General features: G+C 41.5%; 1 protein-coding gene across 1 annotated transcript in view; it reads left to right on the top strand.

Moving 5' to 3' along the window:
• Positions 1-14,525, top strand: part of PPA2 (pyrophosphatase (inorganic) 2) — a 119,645-nt gene that overhangs the window by 27,990 nt on the left and 77,130 nt on the right. Inside the window, exon 5 of the mRNA XM_027837562.1 lies at positions 3,816-3,902. Within this exon, the coding sequence (XP_027693363.1) occupies positions 3,816-3,902 (87 nt within the window). The remainder of the gene's footprint in view (positions 1-3,815; positions 3,903-14,525) is intronic.

Genomic DNA, 14,525 nt, shown 5'->3' with positions numbered 1-14,525 from the left:
AAGCAGGGAAATGCTGCTCAAGTGGCTGTCTCTCCACTTAACTTGTGATTCACCAGTGTGCTGTCATTATCCCAAACTTGCAGCCCTTTAGACCTTCAGAAGTAATAGCTTTTCCTGCTGAAACAGTAGCATCTCCCCAAAGTTGTAGCTAGCATTGGCCAAAAATCATCCTTGGTTTTCCCTGAGGTACTGAAATTAGCCACATGTAACTAATTATCTTCCAATTGTACTTCTCTGTGTGAGTGTTTAAAGAGCACCACTAAGTGGCCCCCCCCCCCCCCCCCAGCTAGATGATTAGATGATACCCAAGGATGGCTTCAGATATCTGTTGTCTAAGGGAAATCTTGTTTTAATCCACATGATCATTTTCCTTCATTGGTACTGAGAATCCTAATACTTCCTCATGAATGAATATAGTGTCTTACATGAAAGCTAAAGGCATTTCAGGTTGAAGGGAGGACTAGATTGGAAAGCAACATTATGGATGAAGACATGAAAGGACAGAGGGCGACAGGTGTTTGTCATTAAATGAACGTGAGAAGGAGCAGGTTGAGACTGAAGAGAAGGCAGACACCTCATGTTTACTTAGAGCTAAGAAGTAATAGCCATCATGATGATCACGACAGAAGACCAGGAAAGGCGGCATGGTTCACAGAGTGCTGGATTTGTAGTCAGAAGACCTGGATTCAGATCTTGGCCCAGCTTTTCACTACTTGTGGACCTTGGGCAGTTACATAATCTCCTTGGGCCTCAGTTTCCTTATCTGTAAAATGAGGTCAAACTTGTCAGAGCCTTTGGCATCCCGTCTAGCTCTCAATCTGTGATCCCCTGAAGTTGCTGATGCCATAACTTGAGGAGCTAACTTAGATTAGAGATGTAGATTGAGTATAGAGCAGGAAACTCTGGCATCAGAAGATTAGTGAGAAGAAAGATGTTTTTTCACGACCGTCTTTCAGAGCTTCCTTCTCCACAGGAGCTCTGGCTTTCTGCTTGGCCAATGGCAGTTGGTCAGGCCTGATTTTCAGGGCCTACATTTGCCCTCATTTCCCACAAGAGGGCGTGCTCGCAAAGCATTTGATTCTCTTCATGTCCCTGCCCTGGAGACTCAGACCTCTTAACAATTTCAGAGCCAAAGAGGCCCTTAGAGATCATCTGGTCCAGTACCCTCATTTGATATAGGGAAACGGAGGATTTGCGAAGTGAAGCGAGGTGCCCAGGGCCACGCAACTGGTTCGTGACTGAATCAGGACTAGAACACGGGTCTCCTGACGGCCAGGTCACTTTTCTTTCCATAATCCCCTTCTGAGCTGTGGACAAAAGGCAGAAATTCAGAAAAGAGAAAGAGGATCACACAATCAGGAAGGGAACTCAGAGGCCAGGAGGCCAACCTTCTCATTTGACAGATGAGGAAACTGAGGCACAGTGAGGTGATGTGAGTTGTTTAGGATCACACAGCCAAGGAAGCGTATAAGATGGGATTTAAACCCATATCCTCCAGACTCTGAGCTTAGTGTCTATCCATTATGTCAGTTTGCAGAAAAAGAGTTAGCAGCTTAGCAGTGAAAAGGCTGAGTCAATACTCAAAAATTGAACACATTGGTCTCCCAGTCTGTTTTATATGAACATCACTAAAGAAAAGGCACAACATCAACGGTTATGATAAAAGTAAAAAGTTAAGGGCTGATGAGTGAAAGAGAAGTTAAGTAGATTTCAGTGCAAGCTAAGGAAGATGTTTTATAACAATTTTAATGATTCAGCAATGGAATATGAAGTAGTGAACTTCTCTCCATTGAAAGTATTTAAACAGACTTTGTATGTCATCTTTCAGGGCAATTGTAGAGGAAATCTTTGCTTTGGCTGGGATGTTGGATTAGAAAAGTCTTCAGGTCCTTTCCAACTTGTCAGATTTTTATAATTTTTTCACCTTGGTCGTTGAAAAGTGAAGGAAGCAAAGAGAAAGAAACAATGGAAAGAGAAAGATCATGGCTATAGACAGAGCTTGTAGAGATCTTAGAGGTCATCTAGTTCAACCCCCTCATTTTGTAGATGAGGAAATTGAGGTGACTGTGAGTTACCCAAGGGCATTTGGAGAGTAAGTGGTTTGCCTTCAAATATAGCATTTGAAAATGATTAGGCCTTCTAAGGGAAGATATTGCTTGAGATTATGAGATTAGATAAAGGACTTTGAGATGAATGATGTGAATTGAGTGGGTATAGAAAATTTGGTATGGTGAATATAGGTCATTGGAATTGGTTGGTTGATTTTGTTTTGATTGGTTGGTTGGGTCCATTTTGTTCCACAGTAGGCTGTAGAAAGTAAGAAGGAAAAAATACTTGAGTAGGTAGAAATTCTACCTATACCTAAGAATGTATATGAATGTGTAATGTGTAAAGTATAATGGACTACGACCAGCTGTATGACCTGGACAAGTAGCTTGATTTCCCTGGGTCTCAGTTTCTTCATCTGAAAAAAATTGGAGGTTCTGACTAGATGCCAACTCTAAAGTGCCTTCTACTTCTAAAATTCAAGGAATCTGTTATCAGTCCCAAAGGAGGGGACAGTGATATATGGAATCCAAAATTTTAAATAGGCCTGATAAATGAAAAGGGCACTGGAATTGGACTTGGAGTCCCTAGTTTTAAATTTCTGGCTCCAGCACTTCCTGTTCTCTTATCTCTAAAATCTCTAAGGCCCCTTCCAGCTCTGAATCTGCTCATGTCCCTGTCTTCTGGCAGTTTAAATTGAAAGGATCATGTAATTATTGTTATTAATGATGATGATGATGATGATGACCTGTGATTTCATTGAGTGTTAGGTGAGGAAATTCCCTCTAACAATGCAGGTTAGCAACTTTTCTATAATTTGCTGTCATAGTTGCCTAGAGAAGGGGTACCAAACTCAAAGAGAAAGGGAAGGGGGCCACTAAACCATGTGTAAAGATCCCTGCAGGGATGTATATTGACTTAGAAAACCACATATTGATATTATCTATCTTCTTTTTTATTTTTATTTATTTTGTTAAATGTTCTCAATTACATTTTAATCTCCTTCAAGCCACAGGGAGTATTGCAGGCTACATGTTTGAGACCTCCAGTCTCAAGCACAAAACAGCTAAAACATATACACATATGTATTTCGGAGGTCAACAGGATGCAATCTTTTCTCAATTTCTAGATGAACCAGAGAATTTAGGAATATCCTGTAGGCTTGTGAAAACCTCTGGCAGACACGGGGGCAGAGATGGAAGATTTCTATGAATGGAATAAAATGGGGAAAATATAGATGCAGTCTTGCTTTTATTTAGTTCATATTACTCAAGAAGAGACTGGGTTTCTTCTGGTAAAAGATATTTAAAGAGCACAAAGTTTGTTCCCCTCCAAGCCTATCCCCTCTCCACTCAGATAAAGTGCCAGCTCGGCTGTTACTGTTATACGGGGACTGATTAAAGTCCAAATTCTTGCTGGCAGAGAAGGGCAGGGGCACAGTATGGGAACTGGAAACGAGAATATAAGTTTAGACGCTGACTAAGCTTGAAGAAACGTGTGTGTCTGGGAACACCACCCACTTCCAGATGTGATTGTACAGACAAATGGAAGTCTGGAGGAGGAAATATTGTAAAATCTGCTTCAATTGTAGTAGGAGTTATGGATGTACTGGCATATTGACTTTGAGCCTATGTGAAGCCTCAACAGAGGAGAATCTTTCCATTCACATTGTGGATACCTGCAAAACTTCATGGTCACAGGGCAAAGGGAGAAGTTGTTGGAGTGAGAGTTTGGTCATTAATTTACATTTCTGATTTTGTTCTTTTTAGACTTGGGAAGATCCTCGTCATAAAGACAGTACCACCAACTGCTGCGGTGATAATGATCCCATTGATGTTTGTGAAATAGGCTCAAAGGTTTGTTCTATTTGAAGGATTCTTCCAATATTTGTTCTCCTTGATTTATGCAGAAATTGCTCGGGATTGAGAGGAGGGTGATGGTGAGAGGAGAGAGCTTTGGGACACTCACCTGGAAGTCAGACAGATTTATGATATTGCATTTTAGCTAGTAAGAAGCAAAGCCTTGAGACGTGAGCCTTGGAGTCTTGCCTCTGATACCTGTTAGCTGGGTGATGCTGGGTAGGTCAATCTGATTTCTCTGAACCCCCGGCAACTCTTCAGGATGACCAAATGAGGTGCCTACCCAGGTGCAATTACAGATCAGAACCAAGAACTAAAGCATATAGTACGTCCACACCCTAGCACTGACCCACCATGCTGATTGACTATAGTATGGGGTGTCACGTGGAACAGCCCAAGGCTTTCTTCATTTTGTTTTGGAAACCAGGAAGGGGTAACTCACTGAAATCAAATGACTTTTTTGAGTTCTATGCTCTAAGGGTATTAGTATTCTCTCAGTGTAGCCTGTGAGTAAGTGAGGTAGCTCATCTTTTGCAGGCCCTGAGGGTACTGTTATCACATTGCAGCATCCACAACTTTCCTACTTTGAACACCTCACTACATGACAGTGAGGTTTTGTATGAGGTAGAATTTGGGGGCCCATTAGCCACTTAAACGTCTAAGCTTTCTGCACACAAGGTTTAGAATCCTTGAGCTGCTGCTGTTTTCTGATCCCAACACTCGTTACCAGACATTGAGACAAGTGTTAATGGTCACAAAAGCTAAATTAGAGTGAAGGCCTCCATTTTCCAGTGAGCTCGCTGGTCTCTGTGGCTCCCAGTCATATTATGAAGTGCTTTTAAGACTAGAGAGTTGAGAAAGGATAAATAAATGCAGTTCAGTTGATGGGAATCTCATTGTGAGTAGGGATAGTTTCGTCCTTTGAATGAAAGGCCGGATCCTTCCTAACTCTTCCCCCATTCTCCCACCATTCCCTGCCCCGCCCCTCACCCCACCCCAACCCCATTCGAGGGCCTCGAGCTTTGACTAGCATGTAGTTAGCACTTGAGTGATTGATTAAATATGCCCCAAACTACATGAATCTAGATGTGATTTTTTGATTCTTTGGGATACTTCATCAGGGTCATTGCAAGTTAATAAGTTCATTCAGACCTTTGGGAAGGGATCATGTGAAGAAATAACATCATAAGGGAACCAGTTATTTTCAGTAATGCTGTTTCTGTGCTGAGGCAGCTAGATGGCTCAGTGGATGGAGTGCTGGGCCTGGAATCAGGAAGATCTGAGTTCAAATCCAGCCTCAGACACTTACTATCTGTGTGACCCTGGACAGATCACTTAACCTCTGTTTGCCTTAGTCCACTGGAGAAGGAAATGGCCAACCACTCCAGTATCTTTGCCAAGAAAACACCGTGGATAATGTGGTCCCTGGGGTCACAAAGAGTGCACATGATTGAACAACAACAACAGATTTTTGTACTGTTAGAGTAATATTATTCAGTAACATCCCTAAGAATGTAAGTTGAAGAATAGTTGCTGATCCTCACTGGAATAGGGAATTTCTTCACCAGGGAGGGCCCTATACTGGTGAAATCCTGGGTCCAGACTGTAAAACAAAAACTTGGTCATTTTTCTCCATTAAAATCCTCCTTCAGTGCCTCACTGTGACATGGGGGATTCTTGAAGGCTTTGCCAGTCAAGTGTAAGTTGGAAAGAATTCAAGTCCTGGCCTTTCTATTATTTGAGAGCCAACAAATAAATTGGGAGAGGTTGATGGTTTGCACTGAGTGATGAGCTGGTTTTGGCCACGGCAACTCTTTTGTGCTTTCTACTAAGATAAAATCATGGATCTTTGGAAGTATTTTAACAATTATTCGTATTTTGTTTATATTAAATCATTACTAATTGCAGCCTGAGTTGGGTTCTAATTTAGTGGTGTTTCATAACCTGGAAGAGTTGTCCTGTGAAATTTAAACACTTGGTAAGTTAACTTGATATAATAATATTCGATATCACCAAAGTTTAGGTGCCCCTGATTCTAAGAAAATATTCTATATGGAATTTTTAGCTCAATTGATTATATAGGGAGTGATTTTTTTTTAAAACAAATTCTTTCAAACTTGTTATTTCCAGTCTAAAAGCTGTAAGTAGATTGTCAGTTCCTTGAGGACAAGGACTGTGCCTTCAAACTCTTTTGTATTCCATACAGATCTTGGCATAGTAACACGTATACAATAATTGCTTAATAAATACTTCCTTTTGTACTGACTCGTTACTAATAAAATGGCAGTATTTACATTTGCATTAAGTGAAGCCTTGTGATATAAAGGGCAGTTAGGTGGTACAGTAGATAGAGTGCCAGACCTGGAGTCAAGCAGATGCCAGTTCAAATATAGCCTTAGACACTTACTAGCTGTGTGACTCTGGGCAGGCCACTTAATCCTATCTGCCTCAGTTTTCTCATCTGTAAAATGAGCTGGAAAAGGAAATGGCAAACCATTCCAGTATCTCTGCCAAGAAAACCCCTAATGGGGTCACGAAGAGTTGAATATGACTGATATGACCGAACAGCAACAACAGTGATATAAAATGCTTAACTTGGAGAGAGGAAGATGTGGGCTCCAATCCTGTTTTTGACATTTGCCATAACTGTTTAACTAACATGGACAAATCACTTTTTCAACCTCAGTTTTTTCCTTATCTGTCAAATGGGGTTAGTAACACTGAACCTCACAGGGTTATTATAGACTCATTTGAGATATATAAATTGCTTTGCAGACTTTAAAACACTATAGAAATGTCATTATTATTATTACTTAGACTAAAGGAGGAGGAGAGCAAAATTTTGAGAATTGAATGTTGTTTCAGAATACTGCCAGTCATGGGAAAAAAATTTTATGGTGCAGAGATAGACCAGTAATACAGACGAGACCCTGGTGGAACTTGGAAAGTGTTGAGAGTGCACAGAGGAAAAGGAGATGTGAGTCAGGACCAGCAGGCAATACTCTGCTTTATTATTCCAGTGCTCAGCATTCTATGGGCCTGGCCACCATTTTAATGCATTTCTTATTCTAAGTTCTCAGCCATTCATTAGGGATTCCATCAAGAGAAGGAAGGGGAAGTATTCAGATATTCCAATTTTGTTTCTTATAATTTTACAATTCAGTTACATTTTTTCCCTTTCTACTTATATTTCTATACTTGCATATACTGTTCTCCTTGTTGGTCTTACCTCACTCTTTATCAGTTCATTGAAATCACGTGTTTCTTTGAATTCAGCATATTTTGTTTCTTACGGTATAGCAACACTCTGTTCCATTCATGTACTACAACTTGTTTAGCCATTGTTCAATAGATGAACATTAACTTTGTTTCAAATTCTTCGCTACCACAAAAAAGAAATGCTGCTATAACTATTTTGTTGTGTGTGTGACTGCTATTTCTGTTTGTTGTTGTGTATGTGATCACTCTTTTTGTCTGTGACTTCCTTGGGATATGTGCCTAGCAGGGTCATCACTGGGTCAAAGAGTACAGATGTTTTAATAACTTTCTTTGAATTATTCCAAATTGCTTTCCAGAATGGTTAGACCAGTTCACAATGTCTCACATTATTTCACATTTCTCATCATTAATGATTTGGAGCAGTCTTTCATATGTTTGTTAATAGCTTTCAATTCTTTTGATCAACAACATTCCTGAAAAGAGCTCATCCATCCTCTGCTTTCACACTTTCAATGACGGGGAATACACTGTCTCCTGGCGCAATCCATTCCATTCTTGCTGGCTCTAGTTTCTAAAAAGTTTGACCAAATGGCTTCTGTGGTCTCTTCTAAAACTGAGATTCTCTTTTGTTGCTTAAAAATCTGTCCCTCTGTAACTTCTACCCATTGCTTCCAGTTCTTTCTTCAGAGTTATAGCGAATGTCTAGCCCGTTGTCACATGATGACTTCAGGTATTTGATAATAGCTATTGTGTGTTCCTTTTAGTGTTCTATCTTCCAGGCCAAACATTCCTATTTCCTTTCTTAATCATTCCTTATGACATGATTTTTTTCTATCTTTCTCCACTGTAGTCACCCTCACTCATCTCAACATGCTCAAAGTTTGCTTCTGTCACCTTAAAATGTGGTACCAGGAATTAAACATGGTGCTTCCAGTAGATTCTCATTAGTGCAAAGAGAGCTATGTTGCTGTTTTGTGTATAACCAAATACATGTGTAGCCTTGGATTTCCTCCTGTAGTATATTCAAGACCGTATCACCCAATTGAGAAGCAGCATGGCTTAATGGATAGAGAGGTGGCCTCAATGCCAGGGAAACCTAGGTTCAAATATTACTTCTGACATACTGGCTCAGTGACTGGGAGTGAGCCACTTGTCCAATACCAGTCTTCCAGTACCACAGGGAACTAAGAGTGTAAACCCCAGAATGGATCCCGATTTGCATGATAGAAGAAGTTCCTCACCAGGACCATCCTGTACTGACATCACAAGTCTGGTAAAAAAAGAAAAATTCAAAAGTTCAAATCTGTGAACTGTCACTGGAAGAACTGTTTGACCAAAGCTGGTGGAGTGTTGCATGGGGAGAGTCAGTATTTCAAGTGGTCAGACCCAAGACCAAAGGGAAAGTCTTTGTTCATCGTGAGTCACTTAATTGTGAACAGTACTGCTGCTGTATTTCTCTCACAGATGTGGCTCTGCTTGTTTAACCCCTCAAGTCATGTAAAATGTAGCTGAGTTGGCCAAACCACGGACCCTCTGAGCTGGTGCCAAGGAATACGTGTTGGATAATGGGTGTTCCCTGTTGTAACTTCTCTGCAGAGATGGCAGGCTGGATCTTAAGAGGGCTTTCTCTACACATTATGGGAATCTAGTTACTTTATGTCTGAATAGAACAATAATAATAATGCTAACAATAAATAGTGTTATAGCTTACGTGGATAGTGTTTTTCTTTTGTGTAATATGGAGATAATAGCTGTACTACTTAACTCACAGACTTTTTGTGAGGAAAGCATTTTTCATGCCTTTTAATCAAAATTTGTTCCTTATAGAAACTTTTTTTTAATCAGTGAGGTGGTATAACTATAATTATCCCTATTTTATCTGTGAGAAAACTGAGACCCAGAAAGATTAAATGGCTTTCCTTATGAATTTTGAGGTAAGGAAATAAAGTCGGTAGATAAGATCACAGGCTTAGATCTGGAAGCTCAAATGGAGGTTAAGAAACTTACTTCCTCAGTGGCAGAGGAAGGATATGAGCACAGGCTTTCCAACTCCAAATGACTCTTCCTGACAGAGAATACTGCCTTTAGGAACGTTACTTTTTTTTTTTTTAATTTTTTTTTTTCAGGGAGTCAGCTGGGGCTAGTACGTGTCAAGTGTTTGGTCTGAGGCTGGATTTGAACTCAGGTCCTCCTGACTTCAGGGCCGGTGCTCTATCCACTGTGCCACCTAGCTGTCCCTGGAGCGTTACTTCTAATAGAATTGGATGGGTATAGGATGTAAGGGTCATAGATTTAGGGACTATCTATAGTGGCCTAGCCCTTTCATTTTACGTATGAGCTAACTGTCCCAGGTAGGTTTCATTGCCCTATCCAAGGCGAGTTTAGTGGTGTTTCATAACCTGGAAGAGTTGTCCTATGAAATTTAAACACCTGGGACAGCTAGGTGGCGCAGTGGATAGAGCACCTGCCCTGAAGTCAGGAGTGCCTGAGTTCAAATCCGACCTCCGACCAAACACTTGACACTTACTAGCTGTGTGACCCTGGGCAAGTCACTTAACCCCAATTGCCTTTAAAAAAAAATTTAAACACTTGATAAAATAATATTCGGTAGCAACATAGTTCAGTTGCCCCTGGTTCTAAGAAAATATTCTATATGGAATTTTTAGCTTAACTGATTATATAGGGAATAAATTTTTTAAAATAGATTCTTTCAAACTTAAGTTATTTCCATTTGAAAAGACATAATTAGATTGTCAGTTCCTTGAAGACAAGGACTGTGCCTTCAAATTGTTTTGTTTTCCATATGGAACTTGGCACAGTAACAAGTATACAGGTAGGTTTCATTGACCTGTCCAAGGATAGACATAGACAGTAAGATTCAGGGGCAGGATTTGAACTCTAAATCCACCACTTTTTCCACTGATTCTCATTGGTGTAGTGACTTGGACTGGGTAATTGAGAGGTAACATCACATGGCAAAGAAGTAAAAGTAATGAGTATCAGTCAACAGTAATTTATTGAGCAACTCCCAAGTGCCAGGCACGGTGCTGAGTGCCAGGTCACGACTCCCAAGTGCCAGGCGCGGCGCTGAGGGTTGGGTCATGACTCCCAAGTGCCAGGCGCGGCGCTGAGTGCCGGGTCACGACTCCCAAGTGCCAGGCGCGGCGCTGAGGGTTGGGTCATGACTCCCAAGTGCCAGGCGCGGTGCTGAGGGCTGGGTCATGACTCCCAAGTGCCAGGCGTGGCGCTGAGTGCCGGGTCACGACTCCCAAGTGCCAGGTGCGGTGCTGAGTGCCGGGTCACGACTACCAAGTGCCAGGCACAATGCTGAGTGCTGGGTCACAAAGAAAGGCACAATAATAACAACAAAACAAAAACCCAAACCCAATCCCCCCAAACCTGGCCTGCCCTCCAGGAGCTCACTTACTAATAGGGGAGACAACAGACAGATAACTGGGTACATACAAGATGCACACCAAGTAGTAGGGAGAAAGTAATCTGGGCGGGAAAGTCACTAGTAATTGGGAGCCAAGAAGGGACTCCTGAAAATAAGTGGTTTTGAGCTGAATGTTGAAGGAAGCCAAGAAAATGAAGAGGTGGAGATGAAGGGTCAGGGTGTTCTAGGTACGAGGGACAGCCAGTTAAAAGGCAAGAGACAGGAGTGGGAGTGTCACTTTCAGGGAAAAGCAAATAGACCACCATGTTGTTGTTCAGTTATTTCAGTCACATCCAACTCTTCGTGACCCCATTTGGGGTTTTCTTGGCAGAGATACTGGAGGGGTTTGCCATTTCCTTCTCCAGCTCATTTTACTGATGAGGAAACTGAGGCAGATAGGGTTAAGTGACTTGTCCGTAATCACACAGCGAGTAAGTGTCTGAGGTCAGATTTGAACTCAGGAAAATGAGTCTTTCTGATTCTAGGCCTAGCACTTTATCGACTGAACTCCCCAGCTGCCCATGACTCTTATAGCTGGATCTCAGAGTGAATGATGAGAACTAAAGTGTAAAAAGAACAGAAAGGTAAGAGGGGCCCAGGTCAGGAAGAGCTTTAAATGTCAGACAGATGACTTAATACTTGATCCTAGCAGTAAGAGAAAGGAGCTCATGGAGTATGATGTGAGTGGAGACCTATTTTTTTTTTTTTTTGTTTTTTAGGCAATTGGGGTTAGGTGACTTGCCCATGGTCACACGGCTACTAAGTGTCAAGTGTTTGGTCTGAGGCTGGATTTGAACTCAGGTCCTCCTGACTTCAGGGCTGGTGTTCTATCTGGTGTGCCACCTACCTGCCCCCGAGACCTATGCTTTTGAAAAATATTCTGACAAGTTGCAAAGTGGTGGGGGATTGGTTAGAGTGGAGAAAGGCTTGAGGCAGGGACTCTAGTGAACAGAATATTTCAGTTCTTTGAGAGAGAGATGATGAGAACTTGAACGAGGCTGATGGCTGTCTGAGCAGAGGAAGGCCACACAAAAGGCTACAGGTTAGATATATGAGGTAAGTGGAGCAAGAAGTTGAGAAGGACGTTGAGGTTGCAAGCCATGTGTCAGGTAACTGGGAGATGGGGAAGTTCAGAAAAGGGGAGGGTTTTGGGGGAAGATAATGAGTTCAGTTTTGAACATGTTGAGTTTGAGATGGGGACTTCCAGTTGGAGGTGACCGAAAGAAAAGTAGTGATGCAGGACTGGAGCTTAGGAGACAGGGGTGGGGAACCTATGGCCTTGAGGCCACGTGTGGCCCTCTAGGTCCTCAAGTGTGGCCCTTTGACAGAATCTAAACTTCACAGAACAAATCCCCTTAATAAAAGGATTTGTTCTGTAAAACTTGGACTCAGTTCAAAGGCTGCACCTAAGGACCTAGAGGGCCACACGTGGCCTCAAGGCTGCAGGTTCCCCACCCCCGGACTTGGATTCCATATGGAGATCTGGAATCTGTCATAGAGATGGGAGCTGATAAGAATGTAGACTGTGGAACTTTCTAGAATTCAAGTTGGGACCACTTTATTTAAAATTTTAGCTACGAATGGGGGAGATACAGGAAGTCATCTCAAGGGGTAGCAGGGTCAAGGGAGGGTTTTCATTCAGATAGAGGAGACTTGAGAAGTTTGTTTCTAAGTGGTCTGAGAAAGAGCCAGTAGTGAGAAAGAGTTTGAAGAAAGAGGTGAATGTGTAGATGTTTCGGATGACCACTGGAGAAAATTCTCTGAGGAGACGGTAATCCACAAGTGTTTATCAAGTATCTGCTATGTGTAACTGAGCCTTGTGTTGTATTCTCGAGCCATAAGAAAACACATTCCTTCCCCTTGTGGAACCCATGGCTGCCATTGTGGAAAAAGGAAGGGTACATAAAAAGATAACACCACAGTGTAGCACAGGGGTGGGGAACCTGCGGCCTCAAGGCCACATGTGGCCCTCTAGGTCCTCAAGTGCGGCCCTTTGACTGAAGCCAGACTTCACTGAACAAATCCCCTTAATAAAAAGATTTGTTCTGTAAAACTTGCACTCAGTCAAAAAGCCATACCCAAGGACCTAGAAGGCCACATGTGGCCACGAGGCCACAGGTTACCCACCCCTGGAGCAGCGTATGTTAGTGAAGTCAGTGTTTCCTACCTCACATGAAATTATTGCTCTTTTATTAACACTAATGTCCCCTCTTTCAATCCTCACGGTGATGCTCCCTTGTACTGGTATGTTGAAATTTGATGGCAGGTCTGTGTTCATTTGAGCTATACTTTTCATATTTTTATAGACTTCAATGGTATCTTTTCTTAGCTCTTATCATTCCAGATGTAAATCCTTATTTTTATAGTTTGTCCCTATTTGCCTGCATCAACAATACTCGGTTCTAATCACTTGTCAGGAAGAATCAGTTTAATGTCATTTTCCTATGAATATTATGTTGCTGTTTTGTGTGTAACCAAAATACAGATATGTCCAAATTAAAATTCAGTTATAGATGTGATTTTTGGAAATGTCATAGTATATTTTCTAAAGGAGTTATTCTGTCATTATATGAGAGAACTTAATTCTGATATAGTTATTTTATTTACCAGAGCAATTTCAGTCATATACTTGGAGAGGGATCTGTTTCCAGTTTAACAAGTTAATTATGGATATTTGGGATATGTTTTGTTGTACTAAGGAAAACTATAATTATCTAGAAAACATATTTAAATTCTTTTATTTATCTAAAACAACAAACTTAGGTTAACTGGATATTTCTTGTGAACAATAAATGTGTAATTATTTTAACTCATAGTTAGAAACATGAAATATTTAATTTAAAAATTAAATTTAAATAAAAAATTGAATAAAATTAGACTCTTTAGATCAGGTTGATATAATGAGCTCAATATATTTACTCTACAACTATTGAATACCTACTATATGAGGTGCCCTATAAAAGGCTCTGCTTGGGCTACGAAGATGAGTAAGATGCGGCCTTTGTAACCTGGGAAGGACGATAAGACAATTCTACAAATGACTATATTTTAATGCAGAAGATGAGTATATAAAGTGCTGTACTGGTATTCAGGAATCATCTGGGAGCCTTCGTTCTCACTGATACCTCACGTCCAGTGTTGCCAAGGCTGGCAGGCTGGAAGTAAATTAGTATTTATTAAGCACCTACTATGTGTCAGGCACTGTGCCTTTAAGCCTTTTACAACTATTATCTCATTTGATCCTCACAACAATCCTGAGAGGTAGGTGCTATTATGATCCTCATCTTACAGTTGAGGAAATTAAGGTAGACCAAGATTAAATGACTTGCACAGGGTCACACAGCTAGAAGGTGCCCAATTTGAGCTCAGTTCTTCTTGACTCTAGGCCTGATTTGGTGCTCTATTCATTGCACCACTCAGCTGTTGATTCTGCCTCCTCAAATTTTTTTTTTGTATTTTTTCCTTCTTTCTTTTTTCTTTTCTTTCTTTTCTTTTCCTTCTTTCTTTTCTTTTCTTTTCCTTTTTTCCTCAACGACCCTGGTCCAGGCCCTTTCTCCTGGACTATCTTTCACCTAGACTGTTTTAGGAATAGCCTCCTAATTGGTTTCCCTGAATCGAGTCTCTTCTCTCTCTAAATTATCCTCCATGTAGCTGCTACCTTAAGCTGTGTCCTCCCATGCCAGTATGGCTGTGTCACTCTCCTGCTTAAGAAGCGTCGGGGTTCCCCGTTGCCTTTTGCATCACACGCCAGTGCCTCTGTCTGGCATATCAAGCTTTTTACAGTTTGGCTGCAGCCCGTTCTTTCCAGGCTGACTGTCCATTACTCCTGCACAGGCACAATGAGCTGCAGCCGACTTGGCCAACTTGCTTCAGTTAGATTGGCTGGCTTCTTTGCTGCTCGCTGCCGGCTGCCTTTGAGCAGGCCGTCCTTGAAGCCCTGGATGCTGCCCTGCCTACCTCTACGT

The sequence above is a fragment of the Vombatus ursinus genome, unplaced genomic scaffold, assembly GCF_900497805.2.
Source record: "Vombatus ursinus unplaced genomic scaffold, bare-nosed wombat genome assembly UNPS02014821.1, whole genome shotgun sequence".
Classification (NCBI taxonomy): domain Eukaryota; kingdom Metazoa; phylum Chordata; class Mammalia; order Diprotodontia; family Vombatidae; genus Vombatus; species Vombatus ursinus.
The sequence above is the reverse complement of the archived record's forward strand: the minus strand, read 5'-3'. Positions and strand labels throughout refer to the sequence as shown.